Genomic DNA, 27,375 nt, shown 5'->3' on the forward strand with positions numbered 1-27,375 from the left:
ATGTGACAATTTAAAAATATGGTACTTCAGGGCCTCCTAGGAATTGAGAAACATGGGAATCTCCCCTTTTGAATCCTTTCTGATGGTATTGTGAGAGGTTGTCCCCCATAAGATGCTACCTGATGTACTGGGACACCGCTGAGCCTGCCTGTTCTGCCAGGCTGGGCACCCTTTTTACCTGTCTTGCTGAGCCAGGCTCTTAAGCCTCCTCCAGCACAGACACAGGCAGGGCCACACCCAACTGCAGAATGAAACAGACACTGAGATCAGCTCTGGGAAGACTCAGCTCAAGGGATTTGCCCCAGCACTCAGGTGTCCACCTCCTTTGGATCGCAGACCCAAAGGTATGTTATGAAATCCACCTCCTCTCTCAATGTGAAGGAAGGTATGCACAGCCTCTTCCTCCCCCCCCCCCGTCCCCTCCCCATTATGAATTGCAAAAACTGGGTTATATTATAAAAAAGAAATACATTTATTAACTACAAAAGGTGGATTTTAAGTGAATACAGGAGATAACAGACAGAACAAAGCAGATTACTAAGCAAATTAAACCAAACACACAAACTAAGCTTGTTTCACTAAAGAAATTGGTTACAAATAGTAATTTCTCTCCCTAAATTTTGAATTTAGGCAGGATGCGAGTTTCTGTAGCTCTGAGTTCCAGTTATTTTTCTTACAGACTGGACTCCTGTCTCAGTCTCGACTCACCCCTGCCTTTCCCTTCAGGTTGGTTTCTTTGTCCCTTCAGGTACTTTCAACAGTCTTTCTTCTTGGAAGCCCTGAGGCAGAAGAGGAGAGTCTAGTTTGTCTTCCTCCCCACCCTTAAATACGATTTACACAAGGCGGGAATCCTTTGTTTCCCAAACTTGACCCATCTTCCCTTTCAGTGGAAAGTTACAAGACATCCCAGATAATGTTCAGTCTGAGGTGACAAGACAACCTGACCTAGTAGCGTCACAGCTCTGTCCCAGGACACCTCCCAGGAGGGAAAGAGATTAGTATCTTCACAGTCTTGTTGTTCCTCCTAATGGCCCATTGAATCGGAATAGGATGGCCTTTCCTCTGGTGGGTGTCTTCCCAATATACACTCAGCTGTAATTGTTACATAGTCCATATTTCTAACTTTAGATACAGAAATGATAAATGCATACAAATTGGATAATCACATTCAGTAAATCATAACCTTTCCAATGACATCTTATATGAGCCATGTTTTGTCATAACCATATCATAAGCATATTTTCATAAGGAATATGGAATGGAATGTCACAGGTACAAATCTCCCAGTCCCAGAACTGCAGGGCTGTGACAGACCTTAAAACTGGCTCAGGACTGAATCTCATCCAGCCTGGGCCTTGAGCCGGTGTAATTTGGAGGGGGCGGTGGTGGAGAAAGGGGAGGGATTCCACATTTAGGAGAGGAGGAAACATGTCTGCAGTATGTGGATTTAAAACTCCAGTTTGGATCTGTTAACTGCTAGGTGGTTTGGCATGTTAAAATACAGCCCGGGGAGCTGGTCAGAAAACAGGCCAAGTGAGCAGTGGTGTGTGCTAAGTGCACTTTATCACATAGATAATACCATACAAAATACCACTGTGGAAGAGGGGACCCACCACTAGCATGCCCCCTCCTGCTGTAGCTGGCTCCCCACTCCTGGTGCCCCAGCAGACAGCCACCCGGCCCTGCGGTGGTCTGCTTCTTGTGACTCAATCCTCCAGCCAGGTCACCTTTCCCACCTCACCCCACCCCGCTTCCAGGGGGACAGAAAGTCCCACTAATAAATAGTTCAATAAACTTGTGTCAGCAGCCCCTGACTCTGGACCTTGTGTCTCAGGGCTTCCAATAGTCCTTATCCCTTGTAGCTTCCTCTGGAGGGGCTCCAGCATGAGCAGTCAAGGTATGCTCCTGCCGCTCCCTTGCTGCTTCCTGGGCTTCTTCTGACCTGGGCCTGCCTTCAGGCCCTTTTCCTAAGCCCCTTTCTAGGCTTCGCAAAATCCTGTCCAGCTGAGGTAGCAAGCAGTTCCTCCCAGGGCTTTCCCCCTGGAAATCCAAGTCCTGCCCTTTTAACCAGGCTCCCTGCGGGGATTCACTCCTTGCCTCTGGTTTCACCAGATCTCTCCTGGCTTGGGGTCAGGAATCTCAGGAGCAGATCCCAAGAGCAGCTCTTCCCCTGGGCTGGGCAGTTGAACTTACACCCTACCCTTACTCCGTGGTCCAGGTGGCAGGAACAGGAGATTATTCTGGCAGCAGGACTGGAGGGGAGCAAGGTGTGGGTATGTGTCACCAGCAGATAAAGAATAGAAGAGGGAGGGATTTAAACGTGTTCCAAAGCAGCCTCAGCTTTTCTCCTGGCATTTCAGCTCAGGGCTGCAGTAATTGGGATGAGGAGAGGAGAGGAGAGGAGAGATGATCTGTTATTACTACTCCCTACCCTACAGAACTCCTCCCTTTACAGAAACTCAGCTGGGCCTGATAAGGAATTGGTTCCCCCACTCTCCAGGTGCCATCCTGTGGGCTAATTGAGCCTTCACCCTCCCATTAACCGTTTGGCTGCCAGTGGAGGGACAGCAAGGGGGGCCCACCCTATCACAACCACATATGTGGTGGTGCTATCCAGGTGATCATTCACTTTTGACCACCTCCCCTGCACTCTGCCCACTGGTCCGTCTCCCTGGGACTTCTATTCTACCATCCCAAACCTTAACAGCCTCGAACAGCTGCCATAAAAAAACCCCAGAGTCACAGAAAAATCTCCTTCCCTTCCCAGATATGGAATTTGCCTCAAAAACATTATGACTGCCCCAGACAGAGCAAGGATCACCCACTAGAGAGCAGTAAAAACAATTTTTGAGTCTCAAATGCTAATGTGGATTTTCTGTGCCCCAGGAATTCTCCAGATTTTGCACAGACTGCAGGGATTGTCTCCTGGATGTTTCCGATTGGGACACCCACCTCCCCTTCCATTCACACGCAGGCAGGTCGCTTCCTCTCCCGTCAGGGATCTCAGACTTGCTGGCTGCTTCTGTGGCAAAGTTGGTTTAGGAAAATACTGAACGGCTCCATCTCTCCATGCCATTTAGTAGCCAGAAGTGAGGAAGATAGTGCCATGTAACCAGACAACACATCAGGAAATGCCCCATGGTCCGCCAGTGGCCTATGGAACCCCCTGCTAGAACCTTTCCTGTAGCCTAGGGGCATGTGCAGAATGCAGCAGGTGGGGTGTTGTGACAAGCTTTTACCAGCTATCATTTGGGATGCTGGGCATGATTCGTGCCTTTGTCACTTGTGAATAATGCAGCCATTCCAAAGTCAATGCTGGCTAATCCTTTCTGTCCTGCCACACTCTGTGGATTTGATGCATGTGAGTGTGTAGGTGTGTGCGTATGGTGTATACACACACGCACACAGTGTCTGATTCGTATGTACACTAAAGCCCTTCAGCTCCATGCTGGCGGTATAAAGGGGCCGTAAAGTGGGCACTGAGCACCTGTGCTCTCACTTAACGACCTCTCTCATGCTGCCCTGAGAGATGCGACGGGGCCTTAGTGCAAAGGAGATTCGGGGCCCTACATTCTGACTTAGGCACCGATCAGCATCTGCAGCTGGCGTCTGACCCTGAGGGGCTTGCACATCAGTCGCTGGGTGTATGCCACAAAGATCCATGAGTCACCTTCTGTTTTCCACCGTCCTCTGTGGTTTCTGGAGGAATGGTGAGAGTGGGTGGGTTGGGCTGGGCTGCTGGGAATCCATAGACATTGGATTGTGATGTGTAATTTCCTTTAGAAGAGCCAAAGAATAACAGTTTGGGTATCCCTGTGGCTTCCCTAGGGAATATGCCACAGTTCCTTGCATTATTCAGCATGGTCCCATTCCCATTTGGCTGCTAAACATTGCCTATATCTGTGGAAGGCAGTGTCCGTTGATGGTTAGAGCAGGGCCTGTGGGTCAGGACTCCTCCCTTTTATCTCCGGCTCTTCCACAGATTAGCTGTATAAATTTTGGCCAGTCACAGATCAGTGCCTCAGTTTCCCCATCTATAATATGGGAATAATGATACTCACCGGAGGGGTTATGAGGCTTGATTCATTTTTCATTCAAGGAAACACTTTTGATGGGAGTGAGGCACGTAAGAACCTTTGAGAATCTGGGCCTGAGTGATCACTGAACGCCACATACAGAGCCCCTGTCATGGACCCAGACAGACTCTAGGTGCTGTACAAACATAGAACCAAATTGCTGCCCCAGACAGCCAACAATCTAAGTAGGGAGATAAACTCCAGCCTAAGGTGACCGAAGCTGAGACCATTTTGAAGTCAATGGGAAGTCAGAACATGGCCCTTTGTGAATGACTGTTGGGGTGATAATGGTGGTATAACATGGCGTTACCGTGTGGGTATAACATGGGCAGGATGCAGCATAGGCCACTGTGAGACCATGCTGAGCAAGAGGGGTTTATAATACAAACAAGGGCTTTATTGATGGGTGTGAATCTGCTGTTGCTCAGACGGGTGTAAATCAGGAGTGACTCATTGCACTCCCTGGATTGCATCAGTGTCAAGCCTGTGTCTCCGAGAAACAAACAGCAAAGCAGTCTGCCTCTGGGTATGGGAGATGGGGGAGGCCACTGGAATTCTCTGTCTATCTGTCTTTTAGATCTGATTTCCTGTTTGGATAAGGGGACCCATTACCACCAGGAACAAATCAGGTAAGCGGTTTCCAATGGGGAGTCTATTATCTGAGAATAAACCAAACCCATTCACAGAGTAACTCCACTGACATCAGGCAGGGGAAATCTGGAGAATGTGACAATCTGCACTGATGTAACTGCATATATGCACTTACACTGATGCAAATTTGCATAATATAGTTAGGCCTTAGGAAGCCAGATTCCGGGGTTCTCTGCCACTGACTCACTGAATGGCCTTGAGCAATTCACTTCCCCTGTGTGTGCCTCAGTTTCCCCCCTAAATTGGGGTAGTATCCGCCTCCCAGGGGGATTGTCAGGCTTTGTAATCACTAGTTATAAAGCACTATGAGATCATCCAATGAAAGGTGCCATTAGTGCAGATTATTCATGGTTATTAGCCACTCACCAATGGATTAATTGCATAGGTGAATAATTTGTAGCAATAATTTGTAGTAATCCTGTAGTGACCCAACAGGAGGAAAGTAACAGAGTCAGGTTTCTGGTGCAAATACACACAATTACAACTTCACCATTCGCTTTCTAGGAACAGTCCATTGACATTCACTCGGGTGGTCCTTGTTTCTGCCGGGGAACTTGATCATTAGGATATTTGCGGGGAGTGAGCCCCAATTGGCACAAACATTTGATGGGAAATGGTTTGCAGGTTTGGCCCAGATCTTTCCAGGACCAGGGGATGCCGCTCATGGGATGAACCTGATGGGTCTGCCTTGACTTCCCCATGTACATCACACAATCCACCACCATGCTCCCCCTTCCTGGTAGCCTCAGAGGAGAGGGCAAGAATGCCTGGGCTAAGGGCACCGAATATCTCAGATGCTGGTTGGACAAGTTGCACTGCTCTGTCTGTTCTGAGCATAGAGGGCTGTGCACCTTCCATCAGATCCAACTTTGCTAAATGAAAATAACGGGGAAGGAATAAACCTCCAAGCCCCAGGGTCATCGGGGATGAAGGGAAGCCCAGCTGCCTGGAGAAGAGCTGAGAGGTCAGAACTTCATCCAGGGTTCTCCTTTGTCCTGTGTTTCAGTGTTTTCTGCCCAGCGGGCTGCAAGGGTGTTGCGGGTGACATATGGGGAAACGCAAAGCAGGGCTACCGAGACGTGAGTACCAACCTCAGCGCTCCTTGCAAAGAGACCGGCCCTGAGTGGCGGCTGTAGGGAAAGCGAGTCACAGGCACAGCCATATCTTGTTGGCAGTCTCAGCAGGGCGGCCAAGAGTTGAACGGGCTCCTGAAGGGTGAATTCCCTCCAGGTCAAGCCCATTGGCAGGGGCAATGTGGGATAGCATGCACCTGCTGGGTCTAATCCATGGGGAAACGGAGCTCTGGAAAGTCCAGGGCTGCTGTTTCCACCACACTTTGTGCCAGAGCGAAATTCACTTCAAAAAATAAAGGGCCTGATCCTGGTCTCGCTCCAGTGTGGCTACGCCCGATGGCACTGGTGTGAGATCAGAATTGGGCCAAAGTCTTTATAAAGCAGAGATCACAGTCTTTGTGAGCCAGACTCTGGTCTTGGTTACACCGGTGTAAATCTGGAAAAGCTCCACCAAAATCAATAGTGTCGCTTCAGGTTTACACCACTGTGAGTGAGGCCAGACACTCTCTGACCCATGGAATTGCCCCATTCCGGACTGGAGCCCAGGCTGGGCTCTCTAATTGGGGTTTTCTCTCTACCTCCCTTTCATTTGCCACTTCCGTGCCCCCTCCAGACCTCGGTTCTCTGCAAGGCAGCCATCCACGCTGGAGTGATCTTGGATGAGCTGGGAGGGCAGCTGACTCTGTCTCGGGAGAAGGGGATCACACTCTATGAATCAGCCTTCGCCAATGGACTCCACTCAAAAAGGTGAGCAGCCAACTTGATTGCTGAGCTAGTAGATACGGCTGGGCCGACCTCCTGTGGGGCCCATGCCCCTCCAAAGGACGATTGGCCCTGATCCTCAGACTGCAATGGAATTAGGTTGATTTGTACCAGCCCGAGACCTGGCTCGCTGTTTTTAGAGGGACAATGTGTAGCTCAAAATCAGAGAGGACCAAATCTTGCAGTGTTTTCTCAAGCAAAAGTCCATTGACGTTTTACCTGAGTGACGGCTGACGAATTTGGCCCATATTTTCTTTTCAAGAGCTGATGACTGGGGTGTCAGAGGGGCTCTGGGAGACCTGGGTTCTGTTTCCAGCTCTGATACTGACCTGCAAGTCGCTTAGGCCCAGATTTTTAAAGGTCTTTAGCAGTTACTGTGCTCAGTGTTGCAACATCTGAGTGATTTAGGAGCCCATCTCCCAATGCGGTTTAGGCACCTAACCAGGGGTGTGCACGGGAATAAAAATATGTCCACTTTTGGAGGGGCGCTTTCTGTGCCCCGCAGCTGGAGGAGCTGTCTCTCCTCCCTTCCCCCACTGCCCTGGGGTGGTGGAGCTGGCTCGCCCACCTCCCACCCCTCCGGCAGCGGATATCTCCCTGCTGCAGCCCCAGGGCTGCCCGGCTGGAGGAACTCACTCTCCCTGCGTGAGCCCCAGAGGAGTTTTGGGGGGGTGCCCCTGTTTGCCCCCCCTTGTGCCCCTGCACCTGACTCAGACAGAGCACCACGGCGTGTAGCAACACTTAAAGATCTTTAAAAGCCTGTGTCCTAATCTCACTGCGCAGCTGTTTCCCGAGTTGTAATGAGACTTGTCCAATTCACGAGGTGGGTAAGGCTCAATATGTTCATGAATGTTTGTAAAGCCCTTTGAGCTCCTTAGATGAAAAGGGCCATAGAAATGCAGATCATTAGTAATCAGGGAATAGAAGCCAATTCTGATTTAATTCCAACAATACAATCTAGCTGCTTCTTTACCAAGACAGTGACTTGCGTCAGCAACATTATGTCAATCTCATCTTGCCAGCAGCCCCACCTGCCCAGTCTGGCAGCTGGCGTGTACAGGGCCAAACTGCCCCATGTCTGTTGCAGAGCATGTGGTCAGCCCTGGTGGAACGAGGAACCGGTCGTGCTTTCTAGGGAGTTAGATATGGGGCTGTCCGCAGCAGCAGCCAAACTGTAATCAGCAATGGCTGAGGCTGTGGGGTGGCATAGGGGTCGGGAGAGTTTGACATCGGGGTGGGGGCCATAATCAAAGAGTAGATGTAACGCTGTTGAACTGGGGAGCAGCACCCATTTACACCCACTCTGATTTTTGCCCAGGGTGTCAAACATGGTTTAGTTTCCATCAGCTTGAGGTGTCACAGCAGGGGAAATGTGCTGCTCTGGGATGGTTGTTCCTTCTTGCATGTGGCCTCGCACTGGTGTGGCTCAGGAGTGACTCCACTGAAATCAGCGAAATTAACAGTCAGGAAGGAGAGTGAAGCCTGAATTTTGCTCTGAATTACACTCGGGCAAATTTGGGCTAACTCTACTGACTTTGGGGAACTTATTCCAGATTCACACTAGTGTAACTTACCATGGCATTGACCTCAGTGGAGTTACACCTGAGCTACGTCAGCATGAGATCAGAATCAGGCCGTCTCTGTGCCCCGGGTTTGTAATACTCTCCACCCATTTTCCTTTAAACAGGGGGTCCTTATCTGAAAAGCGCCTCATTTTTCACAAAGGTACGTCCTTTTCCATTTCTCCTAGAATAAGCCCAACCTGGCTGCCAGTGAAATCAGTAGCAAAGCTTCCGGCAGCTTCAGTGGGAATAAGGGGAGAGTCCCTGGGGCAGATTCTCCTCTCACTTACACCAGAGTAAATCAGAATTAACTCCAGCGAAGTCAATGAGGCAGCTCTTCAGCTGGCGTACAGCTGCTCAATTGCAGTTGAGGGACCTATACCAATTTACTCCAGCGGAGCACCTGGCCCAGCAGAGCTACATCAGGTTGGGGGGGGGTACGGAGAGGCGGGCCATCAGGCAGGTGCAAGTGTAAGGCACGTTTTGTGATGACCCTGCACTGCAGGCTGTGTTCTGCCAGCCACGCTGAGCTTTGGCTGCAGGCGACGAGCGAACAGCTTGACAGAGAGACTCCCAGCTGGGGAAGATGAATGGGCTGAATCCAGCCCTGCCGCATGGAAATGAAGCCCTGCTACCCCTCTGCTAAGCAGGGCAGGCTTTGTCACTGGGGATGAGGATCAAAGGAGGAGATGGCAAGAGAAAGGCAGCTACCATCAGGGGCTAATGCTGAGTCAGATGGAGCTGCCGGGCTGTTTGCTGGGGCTGCACCGCACACAGGGCTGGGCCACAGACAGAGGAATTTTTCATTAAGACCCATCAGACTCCCCCTAGCACATTCCCTCTGTGGCTGAGCCACTGTGGCATAAAGGCCCCCGCCTCCCCTGTGCCCAGCCCCCACCACCCCGTGACCTCCCGCCTCGGCCGATTCGTCCGCCTGCCTTTCAGTTTTACACCTCCTTTTCCAGCCTGTGACCATGCTCTCGAAGCAGTCAGCTTCAACGCCTCCTCCTCCTGGCACGAGGTGAACGCCATGGGGCAGTACAAGCCCTGGACAGCGGAGCAGGCGGCATTCAGCGCCCACGGGAACTCGTGGGCTGCCGATCCCAGTTCAGAGACCGAATGGCTGGAGATAGATCTGGGCGGAAGGAAGAACATCACAGGTCAGTAAGTATCAGAGGCTGTTCTCTACCCCCAGGACTGTACTACCGCACGTAGGAGCAGCTCCTCAGCTGTGTAAACCCCAATAACTCCAGTTTAGCTACGCCTGGTTAAGGCTCCTCAGCTGTGTCAACTGGCATAGCTCCGTTGACGTCACTGTAGCTATGCCAATGTAGGGGTTAGATCCTCAGCTGGTGTAAATCACTGTAGCCCCATTGCTTCCATGCAGCTATAGCAGTTTACAGGCTAGATCCTCAGTCTTTCTCATGAGTCCCAGCGAAGTCCCTCCAGAATCTGTCTCACAATCATATCATGGGCCTCATCCTGAGCTCACTCGCACCAGAGTAAATCAGGAGTAACTCCACTGACACAGGGTCGGTTACACTGCTGGAAGCGAGGAGCAAAGCGAGACGAGAATCAAGCTCTGCGTGCCTTTGATGGAATATACAGAGCTAGAGCCTCAAATGGCGTAAATCGGTGTCACTTCCTTTACTTCAATGAAGCTAAGCTGATTGACACCTGCTGAGGACCTTGCCTATGTGTGCTGCTGGCCTGAGGCCTTGTCAAATAGTCCTATAGCCTCAGACCCCTCCTGCTTCCTACACTGTGTCCCGTGCAGCAGCTGTGACCATCACATATCAGGTGTAAGTGGAGCTGAAGGCCATAGAAGTGGATGGGAGTCAGTGGGCATTGGACCAAGCCCCAAGTGAGCAGGTGTAAATGGTGCTCAGTGGGTGTGTGCAAAATGAGCCATCTGGATTGGGGTGGGAGTGGCGAAGTGGGCGGAGAGGATCTGCTGTACCTAACCCCTCTTGGCGGGGAGCCTGCATCTCTCCTTGCGCTGGGTTTGGTGGAGTTCCTGCCGATTCACGCTGGCGTCAACAAGAGCAGAATCAGCCCCAGCTCCTTGTCCAGCCACGGCTCTCGGGCTGCTCCCTTGGTTGTCACACACAGCAGGGCTCAGCAGCCATGCGGTAACTCACCCCACCCTCCAGGCCCCAGAGCGCGGCTTCTTGGGAAATCTTGACTCATCCTCCTTCTTCCATTGGCCCAGCTCCCCGCCTTCCCCGCTGGGAGATATGATTGAGGATAGATGTGGGGTGCTCTCTGGCCAAGTGGCAGCCCACAGCCTGGAGGTAACCACATTTCTGAGGTGCAGGTGCTTTTCACATAAGGACTCCCTGTTTAAAGAAAGAGATGGACGGCATTATAACATACAAAGTTGGGGTGGGAGAGACTGGGTTTGATTCTGATCTCATACTGGTGTAAATCAGGTGAAGCCAATGGACTCATACTGGATTAAGTGACCCTGGTGTAAATCTGGAAAAAACATCACTGAAGTCAATGGAGCCACTCCAGATTTGCTCCAGTTTAACTGGGAGCAGAATTAGATCCTTCCCCTTTCATCCTTTCTAGATCCCTCCCACGCACACATTTTCCTCCCCATGGGGCTCTTGACCTTGTGTGCATGGGGTCACAGATCATATGATTCCTCTCTCTAGCCCTCTCATTCACTCTGGCCTTTTCTCCTTTTTCACTGTCTCCCTTTTCTCTCTCTTGATTTTTCCTTCCTTTCTCTCTTTCTTTTTTCTGTCGTTTGCTCTTTTCTCCCCCTCCCCGCCTCGCTCTCCCCACTATCTCAGGGGTAGGATTGGCCACCTCGGGGCTGAACAAGTTAATGTTTTGCTTGTGCATCAGTGGCCAGCAAATGCCCTTTGTTTCGAAAGCAATGACCAAAATTGGGGCTTTTGTGTAGCGGGCCCAGAATGCCTGTGTTAATTGGAAGGAGGAAAATGGAGGCATTGTGAGGCGGGCGGCTGGAGGCTGAGTGGAATGCAGGCCGGGAGTGCAGTTGGGGGTTATCTGTTCATCTCAGGCGAGGGGAGCGAGCTTCCACAGAGGTTAGACATTCAAACCCGGCGGCATCTCAGCAGTTTGCAGTGGGAGATGCCGGAGGGCAGGTGCGGGGAACGGAAAGGAGGGATTCAGACAAGAAAGGAAAAAGAGCTGAGACATGGGGTGACGGCAGGTTCTTATGAAATTCCTAGCAGGCGACGACTAGAGAGAGAGAGAACCTAATAATGACTAGGCCCCTCTCTGAGGTTTTTTTCAGGGGCTCTCAAAGGATCCATTAATTCCCCCCCACATCCTTCAGGCAGTATCATGACCCCCATTTTGCATATGGGGAAACTGAGGCACAGAGGGGGCTGTCACTCAGCGAGTCACTGGCTATAACTCCTGATGCCCAGACTCTTGCTCTTGCTTCTATCGGGGAAGAAACGCAGGAGTCTTGTTTTTTTCCTGTTCCAACCGCTATATAACAACAGGTTTCAGAGTAGCAGCCGTGTTAGTCTGTATTCGCAAAAAGAAAAGGAGTACTTGTGACACCTTAGAGATTAACCAATTTATTTGAGCATAAGCTTGCTGTAGCTCACGAAAGCTTATGCTCAAATAAATTGGTTAGTCTCTAAGGTGCCACAAGTACTCCTTTTCTTTTTATATAATAACAGCTGCAGTACCAAAGACAAGGGGGGATTATGCCATTAAAACGAGAGAGCTCTTCGTTGCCTGGTGTCAAGGGCCAAATTCCAACACTTGCTTAGGGCAGTGGGAGTCTGTCCATTGACATCAATGGGAGTTGGATCAGACCCACCCTCTGGGCGGGATCTCTGCCCCCATAAGTCTATGTCTCTATCAGACACCAACCCCAAGACTATTTCAAGACCCCAACCGCCAATGGCTGCCTTCACATGACTCCTACATCCTGTTCTGGGGTTACCATTTCCTGATTTCATTGTACGTGTTCCAGGAATTATCACCAAGGGATCCTCAGATAAATACAACTTCTACGTGAAATCCTACCAGGTTTTCTCCAGCAGAGATGGGAAGAATTGGAAAGCCTACAGATACAGCAGCGGGCAGGAGGAGACGGTGAGACTGTGTGGCCTGACAAAAGGAGGTCAGGTGGTGGCGAGAGCAGAGAGCACAGTAGGAATTCTACAAAGGGAAATTTTACTGAATCTTTCTAAAATTAGCCTGTTGGCTTGGTCTGGTTGCAGAACCTGCAATAGGAGCTAGTGTATTTCTCTCTGGAGTCTGGATAGAGATGCTTAGAAATAGATTCTGGTCTCTGTTACTCCACTGTAAAACTGGACTCACTCCACAGCATTAAATCAGTGGAGTTGTTGTGGGTTTCCACTGGTGTAACATAGATCAGAGTCTGGCCTTTGGAGATGCCTTCCATTACTATAGTTCTCAAACATTAATTAAGCCTCTCTACACCTCCTGGTAGCTAGGTCAGTGTTGTAAGCAATTGCTGCCATTAGGACTTTATAGCTGTCCTTATCCTGCATATCACAGCCACTTGGAATTTAACAAGGACAGAACTGGAGTTTCCTGCTCCAGAAAGCACATCCCCCTACCCCGTGAGCTGAAGAAGAATCCCTTTTGGTTGTTAGCAGAATGGAAACTATGACATATGGTTTGGATTCCATGCAGCGGAAGGCAGTGGTGCACATACACACTAACGCAGTGGTTCTCAAAGCCGGTCCGCTGCTTGTTCAGGGAAAGCCTCTGGCGGGCCAGACCAGCCCGCGCCACTTCCCGCAGCCCCCATTGGCCTGGAGCGGCAAACCGCGGCCAGTGGGAGCCGCAATCGGCCGAACCTGCGGACATGGCAGGTAAACCAAGTTGTCTAGCGGCCAGGGGCTTTCCCTGAACAAGCGACGGACCGCCTTTGAGAACCACTGCACTAGCCCATTCCTTACAGTTGTTATCCCCATTTTACAGATACAGAGGTATGAAGAGATTAAGTGTTTTGCCCAAGATCCCACAACAGGTGGGCAGAGCTCAGACTAGAATCCAGGCATCCTAACCAACACTGCCTCCCAGTTACTGAGGTGTAACATTTGCATGAAATTAAAATTGGGGAGGCTTGTGGGGGGGGGGGAAGCAAAAACAGGGAAGAAAAACTGACATTACAAAAAATACAAAGCGCTGAGAGTGCCTTAAAGAGAACATGGCTTTAAAATAAAGTGGGGACAGTTTTCAGGTGTTCCAAGCGTTTCCCTGTCTCTGGGCTGTGTTCCCTTCCCAAGCTGATTGGGAAAAGGGTTTGTTTTTTTCCCCTGTGAAAAATGCAGACAAGAATGTTGGTTTGCATTTTCATCAACATTTTTCTTGGAAAATTTTCAGGGTGAGGGGTAACTTTTGAAACCCAAGAACTGAAATTTTCCTATAAAAACTGGAAGGGGGTTTTGTTTTGTTTTCCTTTGTTTCCAAAAACTGAGTTTTTCATGAAAATGTCCATATAGTCAGAAAAGCCAAAAAACATTTTTAAGGGAAATTTTCAACCAGCTCCATTCCTTCCTGTCGCTTGCCTGCCTGTCTATTTCCATGTAGGCACCCACCTCCCCCACACACATATAGGTCTAAATCCCTAGTAAAGTCTCCCCCCTCCCCCCGCACATAAGGAGAGACACCTGCACAGAGTCACGTTGGGGGAGGGGTGTCTTCCCCCATTCTGTGAGTATATGTAGAAGAGAAGGATCCACCCCAAAGCATCTGGGTCCTTTCCCTCCTCCCCCTACCCCATATGTATCTCGAAGTATAGGGTTAAAGAATAGATCCTAGCAGAGGAAGTGAGAGGGGAAGGCAAAGAACAAAAGGGCCATTGCCAGCTGAGATCTGACATGAGATGGGGAGTGGTTACACAGGAAGGCTGCGCCTGGTGGCAAGAGCTGCAGAGGAGAAGGCTTCTGCACCGAGGGCAGTGAGATGGAGTAGAAGGAGGCCGGTTGTGGGTGAGATGAGGAAGTGGCAGAAGAACAGATCAGATTCTGGGTTGAATTCTGCTCTCGTCACCCCCGTGTAAACCTGCCGTGACCCCACTGACTTCAGTGGCGCTAACATGGATTGACACCGATGTGACAGCTCAGAGGCTGGTCCAAGGCAGGTGGTTTTAAACTGGTTCTGCAGGTGTCCGGGGAGAGCTGGTGGCATTGGTCGAGGATGGGAACAATGGGCTCAGACAGTGGGTGGGGCAGTGATGCTCTGCATGACCCCGATCTGCTTTGCTGACCCCCCATTATCTTCCTCTTGTTCCCCAGGTCTTTGAGGGAAATGCTGACAGCCTCCAAGAGGTCTCCAACACGTTCATCCCCCCCATCCTGGCCCGCTACCTCCGCATCATGCCCCAGAGCTGGAACCAGAGGATCGCCCTGAAGGTGGCACTACAAGGCTGCCAAGTGGCTCGTCTGAAGGTGCCCCGGCCCTATGGTGAGAGGCTCCACCGGAGCAGAGGGGGCTGCCCAGTCAGACTGAAGTGTGGGTATCACTAGCCAGCGACAGTGTCCTCCAGCATGGACCTGTATTGACTTCATTGCTGCATGGCTCGCTGGTGCAGGGGGCTGCCCTCCTCTCCAGTGGCTCCCTGGGCGCTGAGGAGATGATCCTGAATCCCAAGACCTCTCTGCACTGGTTAGCTAAGAATTAAAGCGTACACTTTGTAGCCAGGGCTGAGCAGATGGAGATGAATGCTATCTAAGGGATGGGGCCAAGTGGCAGCTGTCTCTGGACTGTGCTTATCTCTTGTAAGCTAAGCAGGGTTGGGCTGCGTCATGCCTCGATTGGGAGACTTACACAGAGCGTGCAGGGGGGTTGGAAGTGAGCCAACCCCCCCAGGTAAGGGCTGGGGTCCTTTCCATGTGTCCATTAAAGATCCTAAGGCAGGTTAGCCTGGCTAGATCCTCCTTAGCCAGTGCATCCTGCCACTCTAAATTCCCCTGCAGTTTCAATTGGATTTTCTTTCCTTCCTGTCCTCAACTGCTGTGTAGCATTACAGCAAAGTGTTAGACAAGCTGTCCTCCACCCCAGAGGTATCTGCATTGCAGTAGAGGGATGAAAAGCACCCTATACAACTAAGAGTGTTACCATCAGCTTGGAACAACCAGGCTTCTGCTGGAAAACAGTCACTTCTGCCCCGTGCTGCTGTCTAGGGAGCAGGGCAGGTTCAGGTGGACACAGGCCAGATTCTTTGCTGGAGAGGAGTAGCTGACTGTTCATTACTTGTTGCATGTTAATGGTGCTTATTAAACTGTGTGGTTTGCAGTACCCAGTGCCCCAAAGGAGGTTCCCATTCTGACCAGCATCCCCACCGATCGCACCGCGATCCCAGGAGTCACCATAAATCCGGAAAAAGCAGGTAGGTGCAGCTCAGAGCACAGGGGTAGCATGGCCTAGTGGTCCAAGCTGGGGGAAGACTTATCTTCAACTCTGCCACTAACTCACTGTGCGACTCTGAGGAAGTCAGTCATTTCAGGACCAATTTTAAAAGTTACTCATGTGCACCAGTAAACGGGCAACCCTGGGATGAATCTGGGCATGCAAATCCAGAATGTGCAAACCCAAATGGCCAGTTAGACACGTGGTCGGCTACTGGCTTGTGCAGACACCTGATCTGTGCACACTACAGAGGCGGTTGTACTTGCAAATTAGGCTCCTGACTGCACATGGAGGTTAGCTTATGCAACTGGATACACATATTTTAAACAAGTCAGGGTGTTAACCTTTGTGCCTCAATTTCCCCACCCAGAATGTGACGATAATAATGCTCTCTTGACAGTGGAGCCGTGCAGGACAAGAAAGAAATTTTCAAAGGGCAGCTCGACATCCAACTCCCCCTATGCAAGTCAGTGGGAATTGGGTACCTAACTCCCCTCTGCACCTTTTAGAATCCCCCCCCCCCAAGTTAAGTAGCATGCATTGAGCACTTGGAGTATACTGGCTCATGTGTACAGTATACAGGCCCAAACTTATGTGGCATTGCTCCTGCTGTACCCCCATGAGAGCAGGATTAGTCCCCTACGGCACTATCAGCATGTTATTTGGTCTTGTTTCAGACTGTGATGTGTCTTCTCACCCCCTGCCCAGAACTCCTGCAAAGTTAGACAGGGATGTAGATGGGAGCTGCATGACTCACACGGGAGGGAAAGGGATAGACTGAAATGAGTTGGAAGAACTCTGAGCCTGATCCAATGCCCTTGTGCTACACTTCAGCTTGACCCAGCACAACTCTGTCCTCCTCGGTGCAGTGATGCCAGAGCAAACCGGTAGTGGCATAACCGGGAATCAGGCCCTTTATTTCAATAAGGAAGATCTGCCCAAACTCCTCTTGCACTAATAGTGGTGTCAATCTGGAGTGACTCTGCGTTTACATAAGTGCAGCTGAGGTCAGCTGGTGCAGTAGGAGCTACCCCTCCCCTTTCAATCTCCTTTAACCAGATTTTGGCCTCCTGAGTTTAGTTTACAAGCTGGCCACCTGCCCATTGATTGCAAAAATGCAGGGGAACATGTGGTGACCTGAAGCCTGTTTCATGAGGTCTGTTTTGGCATCAGAAGGAGAAGGATTAAATAACAGAGCTTTTTTAAAAAAATCCTGCCACAATTAAAAGTTTTCGGGATTTTTTCCCTGTGGTTTTGGTCAATCTGCCTTTCTAAAAATACTGTCCTGGGTTTGCAAAAAGAAAAGGAGTACTTGTGGCACCTTAGAGACTAACCAAGTACTCCTTTTCTTTTTGCAAATACAGATGGCTGTTACTCTGAAACCTGTCCTGGGTTGTGATCCTTGACTGGTCTAATCAGCACTCATGCCCCTGAAGCCAGTTGAGTCACAGTGGGGTAAATCAGGAGTCACTGCCCTGCACCCAGTGGAGTGACATAGGCATAGAAGCAAAAATTCAGACTCTGTATTTTCCTTTACTTAACATGGCTCCCGTTGGAGTCAGGGCTGCAGTGGCAGAGCTTGGACCCTCTGCAACAGGGGTCTGGAGCAGTGCATCCTCATTGGGGTGTGGTGTAACCAGCTTCCACTGACACCAGAAGGGAGGGAGGGACAGAGGAGCCCTTTGCTGAGTCCCTGCTTCCTTCCCCAGGCTCCATGTTACTGGTGATGCTGCTGATCGGGGGCTTTGTGCTGCTCTCGTCTGGCCTCTTGCTGCTGGCTCTCCTCTGCCATAAGAAGAGGTGAGTGATGCCCCTCCTGCCTTCTCCCCCGTCCCGTGCTCCCTGTTTCCCTCCATCATCTCCCAGCACCCCCTGCAGAGGCTCCCAGAGCAGGGTGCTCTCCCCCGGGATCAGACTTGTCCCTCACCAAAGACACCAGGGGCAGCATTTCTCCTGAAACAGAACCTGCTGCTGACAGAACCCAGGGCTGGGCACACAGGCTGTGGAGTCAGCACCCCCAAGGCTGGGCTGGCACCAGGCAGCCCCTGCTGAACATGCCTCTGAGGGGCCCCATCCAAACCAGGAGGCGGCCCACCCTTTGCAAAGCTCAGTGCCAACCTTCTGGAGCCCCGAAGGCTGCACCAAAGGTAAAAGCCCTCGATTGTAATGGTTGCTGGGACTTGTGTTCCTGAGCCATGGTAGCCAATGTGCTAGACACACAAGCCACTCACCAGCATCCCCCTGCTGGGGCTCTGTGGGCTTCAGTGACTCACACCCCCAGCATCCTCCTGCTGGGGCTCCTCACTGTACCTCTGCTCTGGGCCTGGATCGCGATTCCCGTCTCATCAATGGAGAATACTGATGCTCAGTGAGGCAAAAGAAGCTACCCACAGCCGTATAAACCAGCGAGAGGGCCAAGAATAGGACCCAGGAGTCCTGGCTTCTGCCAGAAGCGGATTAGGGGTTTGTGGGGTCCTGGGCCAGAACAAGTGGGGGCCCCTCTCCACCTCTTCTGCCTGCAATCCCCGCTGCCCACCCGGCGCTCCTGCTGGGGAGCGGGGTCAGGGCGCGGGGGCTTTTCACGCTCTCCCTGCCTGCCTGGCGCTCCTGCTGGGGAGCGGGTCGGGGCACGGGGGTGCCCATGTTTCCAGGCCCCCCCAAATTGGCTGGGGCCCCTGGGCACGGGCCCCATTGGCTCAGTGGCTAATCCACCATTGACTCCCGCTGCCCTGCACTCACCACTACGCCATGCGGTTGCATTCATGCCATGCCTCTGGATTCTCCCATTTCTCCCCCCTTCACAAGGGCAGTACCAGTATTTGTACAGATGCCCAAAGTCAAGCTGGCCCTCTGCATCCTGAACTGCTGCCCTGGGCAAAGGCAAAGTTGATCCACAGCTGGTGAATTCACTGGGGTTTGAGTGGTATGTTCAGGTGAACCCTGACTCCTTGGGCTCCAGGGCTTATGTCGCAGGAGGTAGCAGGTGCTGAACTGCTGACTTCAGACCCAGTGCTCACAAGCTCTGCAGGAACAGATTAGGAGCTCAGAGCTCTCCCTGGTGCATTTAGGAGCTCTGTACTGCTGAAGCACACACGTACCAGGCCCCTGCAATTTGGGGTGTCCCCTGAGACCTTTGAGTAATTGAGAGTTCAAATTATGTGACACCCTGGGAAGTTGTCCATGAACAAAGCTCTTCATTAGTCCTCAAAGATAGATTCTGCATTGTGCTAGTTGGGAGCAAATGGGCTGCTCTAACCTGCTTACCAGCACCTGGGCCGTGCGCTGGCTTCACGGGTGCTCAGCCTGTGCGGAGCTGCTGTGGACTTGCCTTGTTTCCCCCTCTCTCTTTTGGCAGGAAGACAGCAGCTGATCTGAACTGCAGCCTCATGAAAGGTAAGTGCCCCCTGAAGCACTGGAGTAACCAGGACCAGGTGGGATGGTAGCCAGCTGGCAAACGGTCTGCCCAGGGCTTCCCTGAGAGTCAGGAAGGGCTGGACTCCGACAGCAGGTTATTTCCACATTAGTAGCAAAATGAGTCACTCTGGTTTAATGTTTCCTAGTCTGTCCTGTTGGCAGTTGGCACACTCCTCAGCGGACATATCAGCAACAGCAAAGCAGCACTTCCCAAGCCCCTCTGAGCTCAGACCCTCAGCCAGGCTGCTCCTCGCTTAAGGGGGATATTCCATGGGCTCAAGTGGGGCTCGGGCCGCATGCTGGCCTGCTCAGGAGGCATTTCACTCCCCCACAAATGCATAAAGGCCACAATGTTCAGACGTAGCTGCTCATTCTGGTGCCCCCTTTGAACCACCTTGGCTCAGATCAAAGGTATTTAGGAACGTAACTCCCCTTGAAATCAATGGAAGAGGCGCACCTTAATACCTTTGAGGATCTGTGTCTTTGGTCTCTATTGTCAGAGCCATTGAGCACCCACAACTCCTCCTTACTTCAGCTGGGGTCATAGGTTCTAGCTCTCCATCTTAGGTACTTACAATGCCCCCCCATCTCATCATCTCCCACTCTTCACTGTATTTATCCTCAGATACCCCTAGGAGGAAGGGCAGTGCTGGTATTCCGGTTGGGCAGATGGGGAACTGAGGCACAGAGCACAGCTAAGGTACTTGACCAAGGTCACACAGGAAATCTGTGGCAAAGCAAGGATTCAAAACTAGGTCTTGCACAGCCTAGGCTGGCAAGCTAACCATTGGGACAGCCTCCTCCTCATCCCCGAGGTGTCTCATGTTGTGCACCCAAAAACAGCAGACACAATGACAAATGTTGGCCTAAATCTTTGATTACAAGCTTGCAATGAAGCTCACATTGAAACCCTCCTCCCCCACCCAGGTGTCACTCACACCCACTTCTCTGCCAGCGCTGATATTGCTGGGGATTATCTGGGGGATGGGCAGGTGCCTTTCCTGGCACATGGCTACTTTGTGACACACGAGTGCCACGCTAATTCACTGGCCTCCACGGGGCCCGATTCCTTGCTGCCTCTGACGTCATTTACACCTCTGCAGAGAGCATCCTGCTCGAGTCGTGGGCTACGCTCACTCTGCATGGGGGGAAAGGCGCAGGGCAGGGGAGAAGCAGCCCAAAGGCTGAAGTGTCTGTCTTAGCTGCCCTTCCCATCCCCAGTCTTTTACTATTCCCATATGGGAGTTGTCTCTATAAGAAAAGCTGCTCTGATGTAAACAACTCCATTTAAAAATCCACCTGGTAACACTGGTGCAAGGGCTTGTTTGCATGGCCAGCTAGTGCAAGATGAGCCGGGCTGTAATTCTTCATGCACTAGTATGACCCTGGGGACAACTGGCAAAGGGTGTAAGGGGTGCACAGGGCACCCGACAGGTTCCACTGTGTGCTTTGACACACTGCTGTTAGCAAGCAGCAGGCCAGAGCCCTGAACAGCCACACCCTGGGTTGCAGCACACTAAGTCCCCATGTGGACAAGCCCATGGACGCTGCCTGAATGTGAGGCAGTGTTGCCTAGTAGATAGAACCAAGAGACCTAGGTTCTATTCCCGGCTTTGCCACGGGCCTGGTGGGTGACCTTGGGGAACCCGTTTCCCCATTCTCTGCCTCAGTTTCTCCATCTGTAAAATGGCATTAGCTGGGCAACCATTGTGTATGGCCTTTCAATTGCTACTGCTGGAAAGTGCTCTGTAAGAGCGAGATATTGGTATTAAACCAAGTTAGTGTTATTGGTAGTTATAGAACCCATGAGTCCTGACGCCCAGGCCTATCCTTCCTCCAGGTACTTTGCTGACCCCCTTTTGCCCTTCTACGGTCTGGTTTGAGAAGTGGCCTCTAAATTTGCACCCACTGGTTTTCTGGGCCACCCAACTACCTTAACTCCTCTGCAGTTTGTTTCCCTGCTTGCCAGCCCTAACGCTGCAGCTGCACTGTGTGCCTCCCGCTCAGCCTTAGGGAAGAGAAGAAAAGCCACCCAACTAACAGAGGCTTGGGGGGTTCCACCTCTCTCCTTAGGGTATCCGAAATTGGAATCCAGCCAGGTGTGCGCCAGTGAGAGCCTACAACCGTCCAGCTCTGAACTGACCTCGTTCCCCATGGCTGGGACCCCAGTTGAGCTCAGCGGGGCTCATTCACCAGGTAATGGGGAGCTGGGTGTTCCATTAGAGCAGTGGTTCCCAAACTAGGGGTGCGGCTTGTTCAGGGAAAGCCCCTGACGGGACGGGATGGTTTGTTTACCTGCCGCGTCCACAGGTTCAGCCGATTGCAGCTCCCAGTGGCCACAGTTCGCTGCTCCAGGCCAATAGGAGCTGCAGGAAGCGGCAGCCAGTATGTCCCTCAGCCCACGCCGCTTCCTGCAGCTCCCATTGGCTGAGAACAGCAAACCGCGGCCATTGGGAGCTGCAATCGGCCGAACCTGCGGACACGGCAGGTAAACAAACCGGCCTGGCCTGCCAGGAGCTTTCCCTGAACAAGCAGCACCCCTTGGTTCCTATAGGGAACCACTATATTAGAGCATGGGGACCACTCCCAGAATAGAGAGCATCACCTACCCCTCCTTACCCCTGCTCCATGGCTCAGGATTGTTCCCTCCAGCGTGTTTTCCAGGGCATCGTCCATGCCAGTTTTCAAATAACTCAAGCAATAGGGCTTCCTGAAGAGACGACTGGACAATCCAAGAGAGCTCAGCCTCCAGAAATGGGACCTGTTTTACCAGAATCAGTCTAATCAGGCCAAACTAGACCCAGAGATTCCCGGGGAGCCTTCAACCCCACACGTTAGCACCAGCATGTTTGCACTGATGTATCAACCCCTCTCCCTAAGCATGGGGCAAGGCGGGCCACTTTGAAGATCTGTGGCACCTTTTATTCAAGGATCCCTCAGCACCTTACAAACGCTAACAGCTTCACCTCCAAGGGTGTTGTACCAATAAAATAAAAACCAGCAGGATCTTATTAAAGGGAAAAAGGCAAAATACCACATTTATTGTGAATACAGAAAGAATCATAGTAAGCAGTTAGTTATAGCTATAACATTCCATTCAATCTCATATTTATTCACACATTCATTCATACAAACACACACATACACACCCACACACACAGGTTCTGCAAGGTTGTTATCATAGTTACCAGCCTTAGAGTTGCTCATGCCAAGCCACTGGCCAAGTGGCCTGGACATGAGGAGGGAGCAGGGCCTTGTCAGATGCTCATCTGATGCTCCTGGAAGTTGGTTTGCAGAATCAGACCCCAAAGTTCTCACTTTTTAGAGTCTATTTTTATAGGAATTTCTTCCTATGCCAGTCTATGGGAATTGCTTCATCATGCTGTTGCTGAATCAATCAGCAGATAGCACATTCCTGACGGCTACAAGATGTTATCTTGTTCTTTGGTTCTCCCATTCTTGAGGCTGTTGGGTGGATTCCAGTCTGCCCTCCGGGGGGTCCTCTGGTTATTTCCACTTGACGCCTTCTTCAGCCGATGGACACTGGATTCTTAGGCTGGCACCTCCCTGATCATTCAGTTATTATCCACACCAAGCATCCATCCACATACATCCTCTATCTCTATTTTAATCACAATTGTTAATACAACAAAAGGGTGGGGAGTCTCTGGGTTCTGTTTCTGTTGTTAGAGTATTGCTTTGAGTCTCTCTCTCTGTGAATTGCTTTGAGAATAGACTCTGTCTTAGAATGTACTAACACAATTAGCAGCTTGCAAGTTTCACACATAGAGGGAGAGAAACAGTACCAAAAACCAAGAGACCTCTTAATTAGTAATACCCTGGAATTTAAACTCTGGGGAATCAAACTCATTTGTGATTTTAATACAGAACTTCTTTAATATGATCCAACAAGGGGTATCAGTATCCCCACTTTACAGCTGGGGAAACTGAGGCCCAGCAAGGTGAAGTGACTTGCCCAAAGTCACTCAACAGATCAGTGGCAGTGCTGAAAACAGAACCCAGGAATCCTAGTTACCAGACACCTGCTCTAACCACTACACAATGCTCCCTCCTGTTGCCAGGATCAGAACTAGAGTCCTGACTCCCATTCTCCTGGGCAGGAGCAGCCTGGGGTGTTTTGCTGGCTAGGGCAGAAAACATCGCCCCACACACACACCCTGAGAGCAGCGAAAAAGGCAAGTGGTACAGAGCCCCCTGGAACTTGGCACACGAGTCAGCTGCCCTGCTTGCCCGCCCCCAGAACCAGCCCTGCTCCTGCACTAGCACCTATCACCAGGCCCCATGATCTGCTACCTACACATGTGCACCACCCAAGAATGGAACTTGCGACCCAGCAGACAGAACAGATGGGTGCACAGACAATGCAATGCTGCACCTGCCAGTAGAGGGCACTGGTACCACCTACACCAGCCAGCCCAGCTCAGACATGGGGCTCAGTCACAGACAGCAGTGAACTGGCTAACTAAGGGGGCAGGAGGAGTGAGGGTTAAATTTCTGCCGTTGACACAGGAGCCTCATGTGCCCGGGAGAGGGAACCTTTATAGCGCATCTCCCGGAGGGTGCATGCCCCAAGCCACGGCCTGGCATAGAGATCCCTCTCCTGGTGTGGGCTGAGAGTGGGCCGCCTTGGGGCAGAGAGGTGAAGTGGATGATACTGCCATGCAGGGCTTCTGTGGCCACCCTCCCCACAGCTTTCCTGGTGGGGAAGGGCTGGGGCTTGACAGCCCTGGAGACCAAAGATCTCTGTTTATCCACAGATCAAGCTTCCCCCGTGATTCCCCTGCCAACCCTGAGCTGGAAGAACTAGCAGTGCAGGGAAGGATGGAGTTCAGTCTCCATGGCCAGTTAGCCCTTCCCTCTCCTCCCCCGCAACCTCCAACAGCAAGGGGGCCATTTGAGGTGGTGGATTCTCCAGTGTGGGCTGCTGCTCACTGCAGACTGGGCCGAGATCCATTAAACTCGCTCCCCTGCCATGGCCACTGGTGCTCTGGGCCAGATTCCATCCAGCCTAGCGCTGAAAAGACTCCTGCTCCCGTTGTCACTGCTAGCAGCTCCCGAGCCAGAGCAGGCCAAATGGCTGAACCAGGCTCCACCGGTCAGTTCTCACTGAAACAACCCAGCGCAGCTGCAAAGAACAGCTCCTGTCTCGCTCCCTCTGGAAACCTCAGCCTGGCTTCCTCTCAGCCCTTGGCACAAGCCGATCCAGGATATGTTTGTAACCCAGGCCCACTCCCAGCTTGATCAGGACTCCCTGCCCTTCTGTTGTCCCGCCTGTGTGTGCCTAGCTCCCATTGATTTCCGTGGGACTGGGGCACTCATTACAGCTGAGGAGCTGGGCCCCACATGCTGCAGCAATGGGGTGAGTTAAGATCTTAGATCACTCTCTGGGCTAGGTTCCTCCCTGCACTGGAGCTCAGCTCAGTGTATGGCTCGCCGGTGGGGGGGGGGGCAGCTTTTCACCACCACCTTGGCCCCTTCTTCCCCATGCTGGGTCAGCTCAGGATTACCTCAGCCTTCGGTACAGGTCCCAGCAGCCCTTCCTCATGCCAGCTGCCAAGGGTACCAGATAGGAAGTACCAGATTGGTGTAGATAGGAACATTTCCCCAACACCTCCTCCTGCCCCAGGAGCTGCCCTGCCAAGGGTGTGTGCCACCAGCTGCCCTGACTTTGCTGGGGGACCCCTCTCTGTCAGGGGATTCTCTGGGGTCCCCACTAGTGGCTTGATTGCTACCTGACATACATCAACATAGGGACTATAAAGGAGCTGCAGGTAGGTAGGTGGCAGAGGGAGGGTGTCCAAGCAAACTCATCAGCCAGCCCATCCCCTCACAGCCAGGCAGTGTTGCAGCAAATCCACCTCACCCCCGCCCGCCCCGTCAGCTGTTTGGCACTGCAACAGTGGGTCTTGTCTCATGATTCTGGCCCTCCGGCCAGGTCCCTCACGATCTCACCCCTTCTGGGGCAATAAAAAGTCCTGCAGGCCAGACAGCCCCTGACCCAGTATCAGATTAACAGCCCCAGACTGGGCTCTGTAGTCCTTGAGTCCTTTATCTCAGGGAGGCTTTCCTCCCCCTGTGCTAGGGAGGATAGGGAACCCCAGACCCACCCTCACCACTGGATTCCAGATCAGAGCCCCACAGGAAGTGGCTGGAATCAGCCCCTCCGAGCCCCTTACTGGTTCCCGGCCCAGCTTCCTACCACAGGCCATTTCTCAGACTCAGCTCCTGGGATCCTCTCCTCTTGGCGGTCTGGCTTCTCAGACATCTTCTCCCCTATCTGTTACTGAAGGACCTGACAGTCACCCGGGAAGGGGAAATGGGCCTCAGTCCAGCAGCAAACATCTGGATGCTTGAGCAGCTGATAACAGTGCCATCCATACAAAGGGACCCGTCAGCTGAAAACAGAACAGGGATCTGAGGCCTTGAGTGTATTGTTGGTAATGTCTGGGCATCTCGCCATCATCTGCACCAGCTGGTAAAAGCCTGGCAGAGAGAGCAATCGGCTGCTTTGCTGAGGGTCGATCAGCTACAGGGAACTGCAATGATTCCCAATGGGGGTAGGAGCTCGGTCAGGGCTGGCAGAAAGAGGTCCCTGGTCTCTCACAGGGGAGGCCTGAAGGAACAAGTCACGCCCCTCTCCTCCCCCAGCTCTGGCAACTGGATCCCCGAGCAGCCAGTGATGGAATCCTTTCTAGGCTCAGGTTGGAAAATCTGTGCCCATATCATGGGACCAGCTGTTTCAGGGGCTCGGTTGCCTTTATAAGGGCTTGTGCTGCTTTTCCTTTGCAGAATATGCTGAGCCTGACATGGTCCAGGTGAGCCCCAGCAGTCAGACAGCCCCATCCACCTTCAAACCCGCCCTGGACGAAGGCTACACGCTCCCGCTGGTAGTGAACCACTATGACGTGCCGGGCAAGTACCATGAGTACGCAGAGCCCCTGCCACCCGAGCCTGAGTACGCCACCCCCTTCACAGAGCAAGCCCTGGAGGCCGGGGGTGCCACTGCCAAGAAGAACACCTGTGTCATCAAAGTAGTCCCCACCACCCAAGGTCGGGCAGGGTCGCTGGCCTCCCCGATGTCCCCAGGGATCCAGCCACAGTATGACTTCCCAGCTCAGCGGCTTGGTGAGACGCCGAACAGCACAAGAAGGGAGGGATCCCACCAAGCCAGCACTGTGTACACAGAGCCCCAGACTGAGCGGACTTCCACCCTGTGGGGTGACGGCTTAGCGGGGCTCACCACCTCCCCAGAAAGGCACTGCTTCCAGATCCAAGACTTCCCTCTCACCCACATTTACCACGAACCTTTGTGAGGCTGTGGAAAAGAGACTCACATTAGACACACACCAGGCAGCTGGAGAAGGGGGTCCGGCTGCACTGGGGAATCTGCTCTGGGCCTATAGAGCAAGAAGCAGCAGCCCTGTCTATCACCAGCAAAGGGAAATGAAATAGCCATGGGGTTTATAGCGCCGGATTTGTGCGGAAGAGGCTGATCCGTCTAACTACCTGATTATTTTGTTTGGGTTGTTTTTTTCCCTTGAACTTAATAGATACCCCAGATCATCTTCACCTCCCTTTCGGATTCGAAGGGGCAGTGTCAGGATCAATGATCGTATATAAATATATATCTCCTTTACCTGCATCACTATTACTGTTTTCTTAATAACCATCATTTCTATTTTGCCATTGGCTACACATAAAGTGAAAGAGCGCCCCCTGCTGCCGTATGAGCTCTCTAATGCCTCCCTCTGGTATTAAAACTTGAATGGAATTTTACAAACCTCATCAGCACCAAGGCTGTTGGTTTGTTTGTTCTTCTGCCTTTCATGGTGAAAACAGGCAGGTCAGTTTCACGTTTTGTTTCTAGTCGGTTTCAGTTCCTGTGTTTGTCTCCTGTCACTGGCAGATAAATACCTTTCCAGCACAAGCTGGTGTGCGGTGTTTAAATCCCAAAACAAAGGCTGCTCTTCCTTGAAGTATAAAATCAAAACAGCAGGAAAATATTTACAGATAAATTAGGGCTTGTAAAATGTTTTTTAAAAAACCCACGAACTATGTTTTTTACACCTACATTCACTGACCAGGGGCTCAGTCCAGCAAACAGTGATGTTATGCAGGCAAATCACATTACTCACCTGAGCGGTTTTTAGGAATGAAATTACTTACATGTGTGTCTGCAGAAAGGCACCTAAATACCTTTGAAGATCTGGAGCTAAGTCCCTCTTTTAAATCAGCTATGAAACGACAGATATTCTGCACATGCATGGTAGGACAGATCAGGGGAAACTGGAATCAAGAGGAAAGGAATTGCAATTCTATCCTCTCTCTAACTGGCTTCTTCACTGATCAAATAGGCAATGTTTGCAATGGGATAGGAGGACACTGGTTGCAAAGCGTAGTGGCCATTCCTTTCTACCTGTTAAAGAATTGCACCTG

General features: G+C 51.6%; 1 protein-coding gene across 3 annotated transcripts in view; it reads left to right on the forward strand.

The window, feature by feature from the left end:
- The window catches only part of LOC125624582 (discoidin, CUB and LCCL domain-containing protein 1), a 64,593-nt gene extending 38,012 nt beyond the window's left edge, over positions 1–26,581 (forward strand). For all 3 annotated transcript variants that reach the window (XM_048825504.2, XM_048825505.2, XM_048825506.2), the window contains 12 exons: positions 4,654–4,705; positions 5,734–5,806; positions 6,414–6,547; positions 8,250–8,287; positions 9,090–9,284; positions 12,092–12,213; positions 14,391–14,559; positions 15,392–15,484; positions 17,214–17,304; positions 18,860–18,897; positions 20,992–21,114; positions 25,729–26,581. In XM_048825504.2, coding sequence (XP_048681461.2) covers positions 4,654–4,705; positions 5,734–5,806; positions 6,414–6,547; positions 8,250–8,287; positions 9,090–9,284; positions 12,092–12,213; positions 14,391–14,559; positions 15,392–15,484; positions 17,214–17,304; positions 18,860–18,897; positions 20,992–21,114; positions 25,729–26,252 — 1,652 coding nt within the window. In that variant the 3' untranslated portion in view covers positions 26,253–26,581. The remainder of the gene's footprint in view (positions 1–4,653; positions 4,706–5,733; positions 5,807–6,413; positions 6,548–8,249; positions 8,288–9,089; positions 9,285–12,091; positions 12,214–14,390; positions 14,560–15,391; positions 15,485–17,213; positions 17,305–18,859; positions 18,898–20,991; positions 21,115–25,728) is intronic.
- The last annotated feature ends 794 nt before the right edge of the window (positions 26,582–27,375 follow it).

This window comes from Caretta caretta, chromosome 19, assembly GCF_965140235.1.
Source record: "Caretta caretta isolate rCarCar2 chromosome 19, rCarCar1.hap1, whole genome shotgun sequence".
Taxonomy (NCBI): domain Eukaryota; kingdom Metazoa; phylum Chordata; order Testudines; family Cheloniidae; genus Caretta; species Caretta caretta.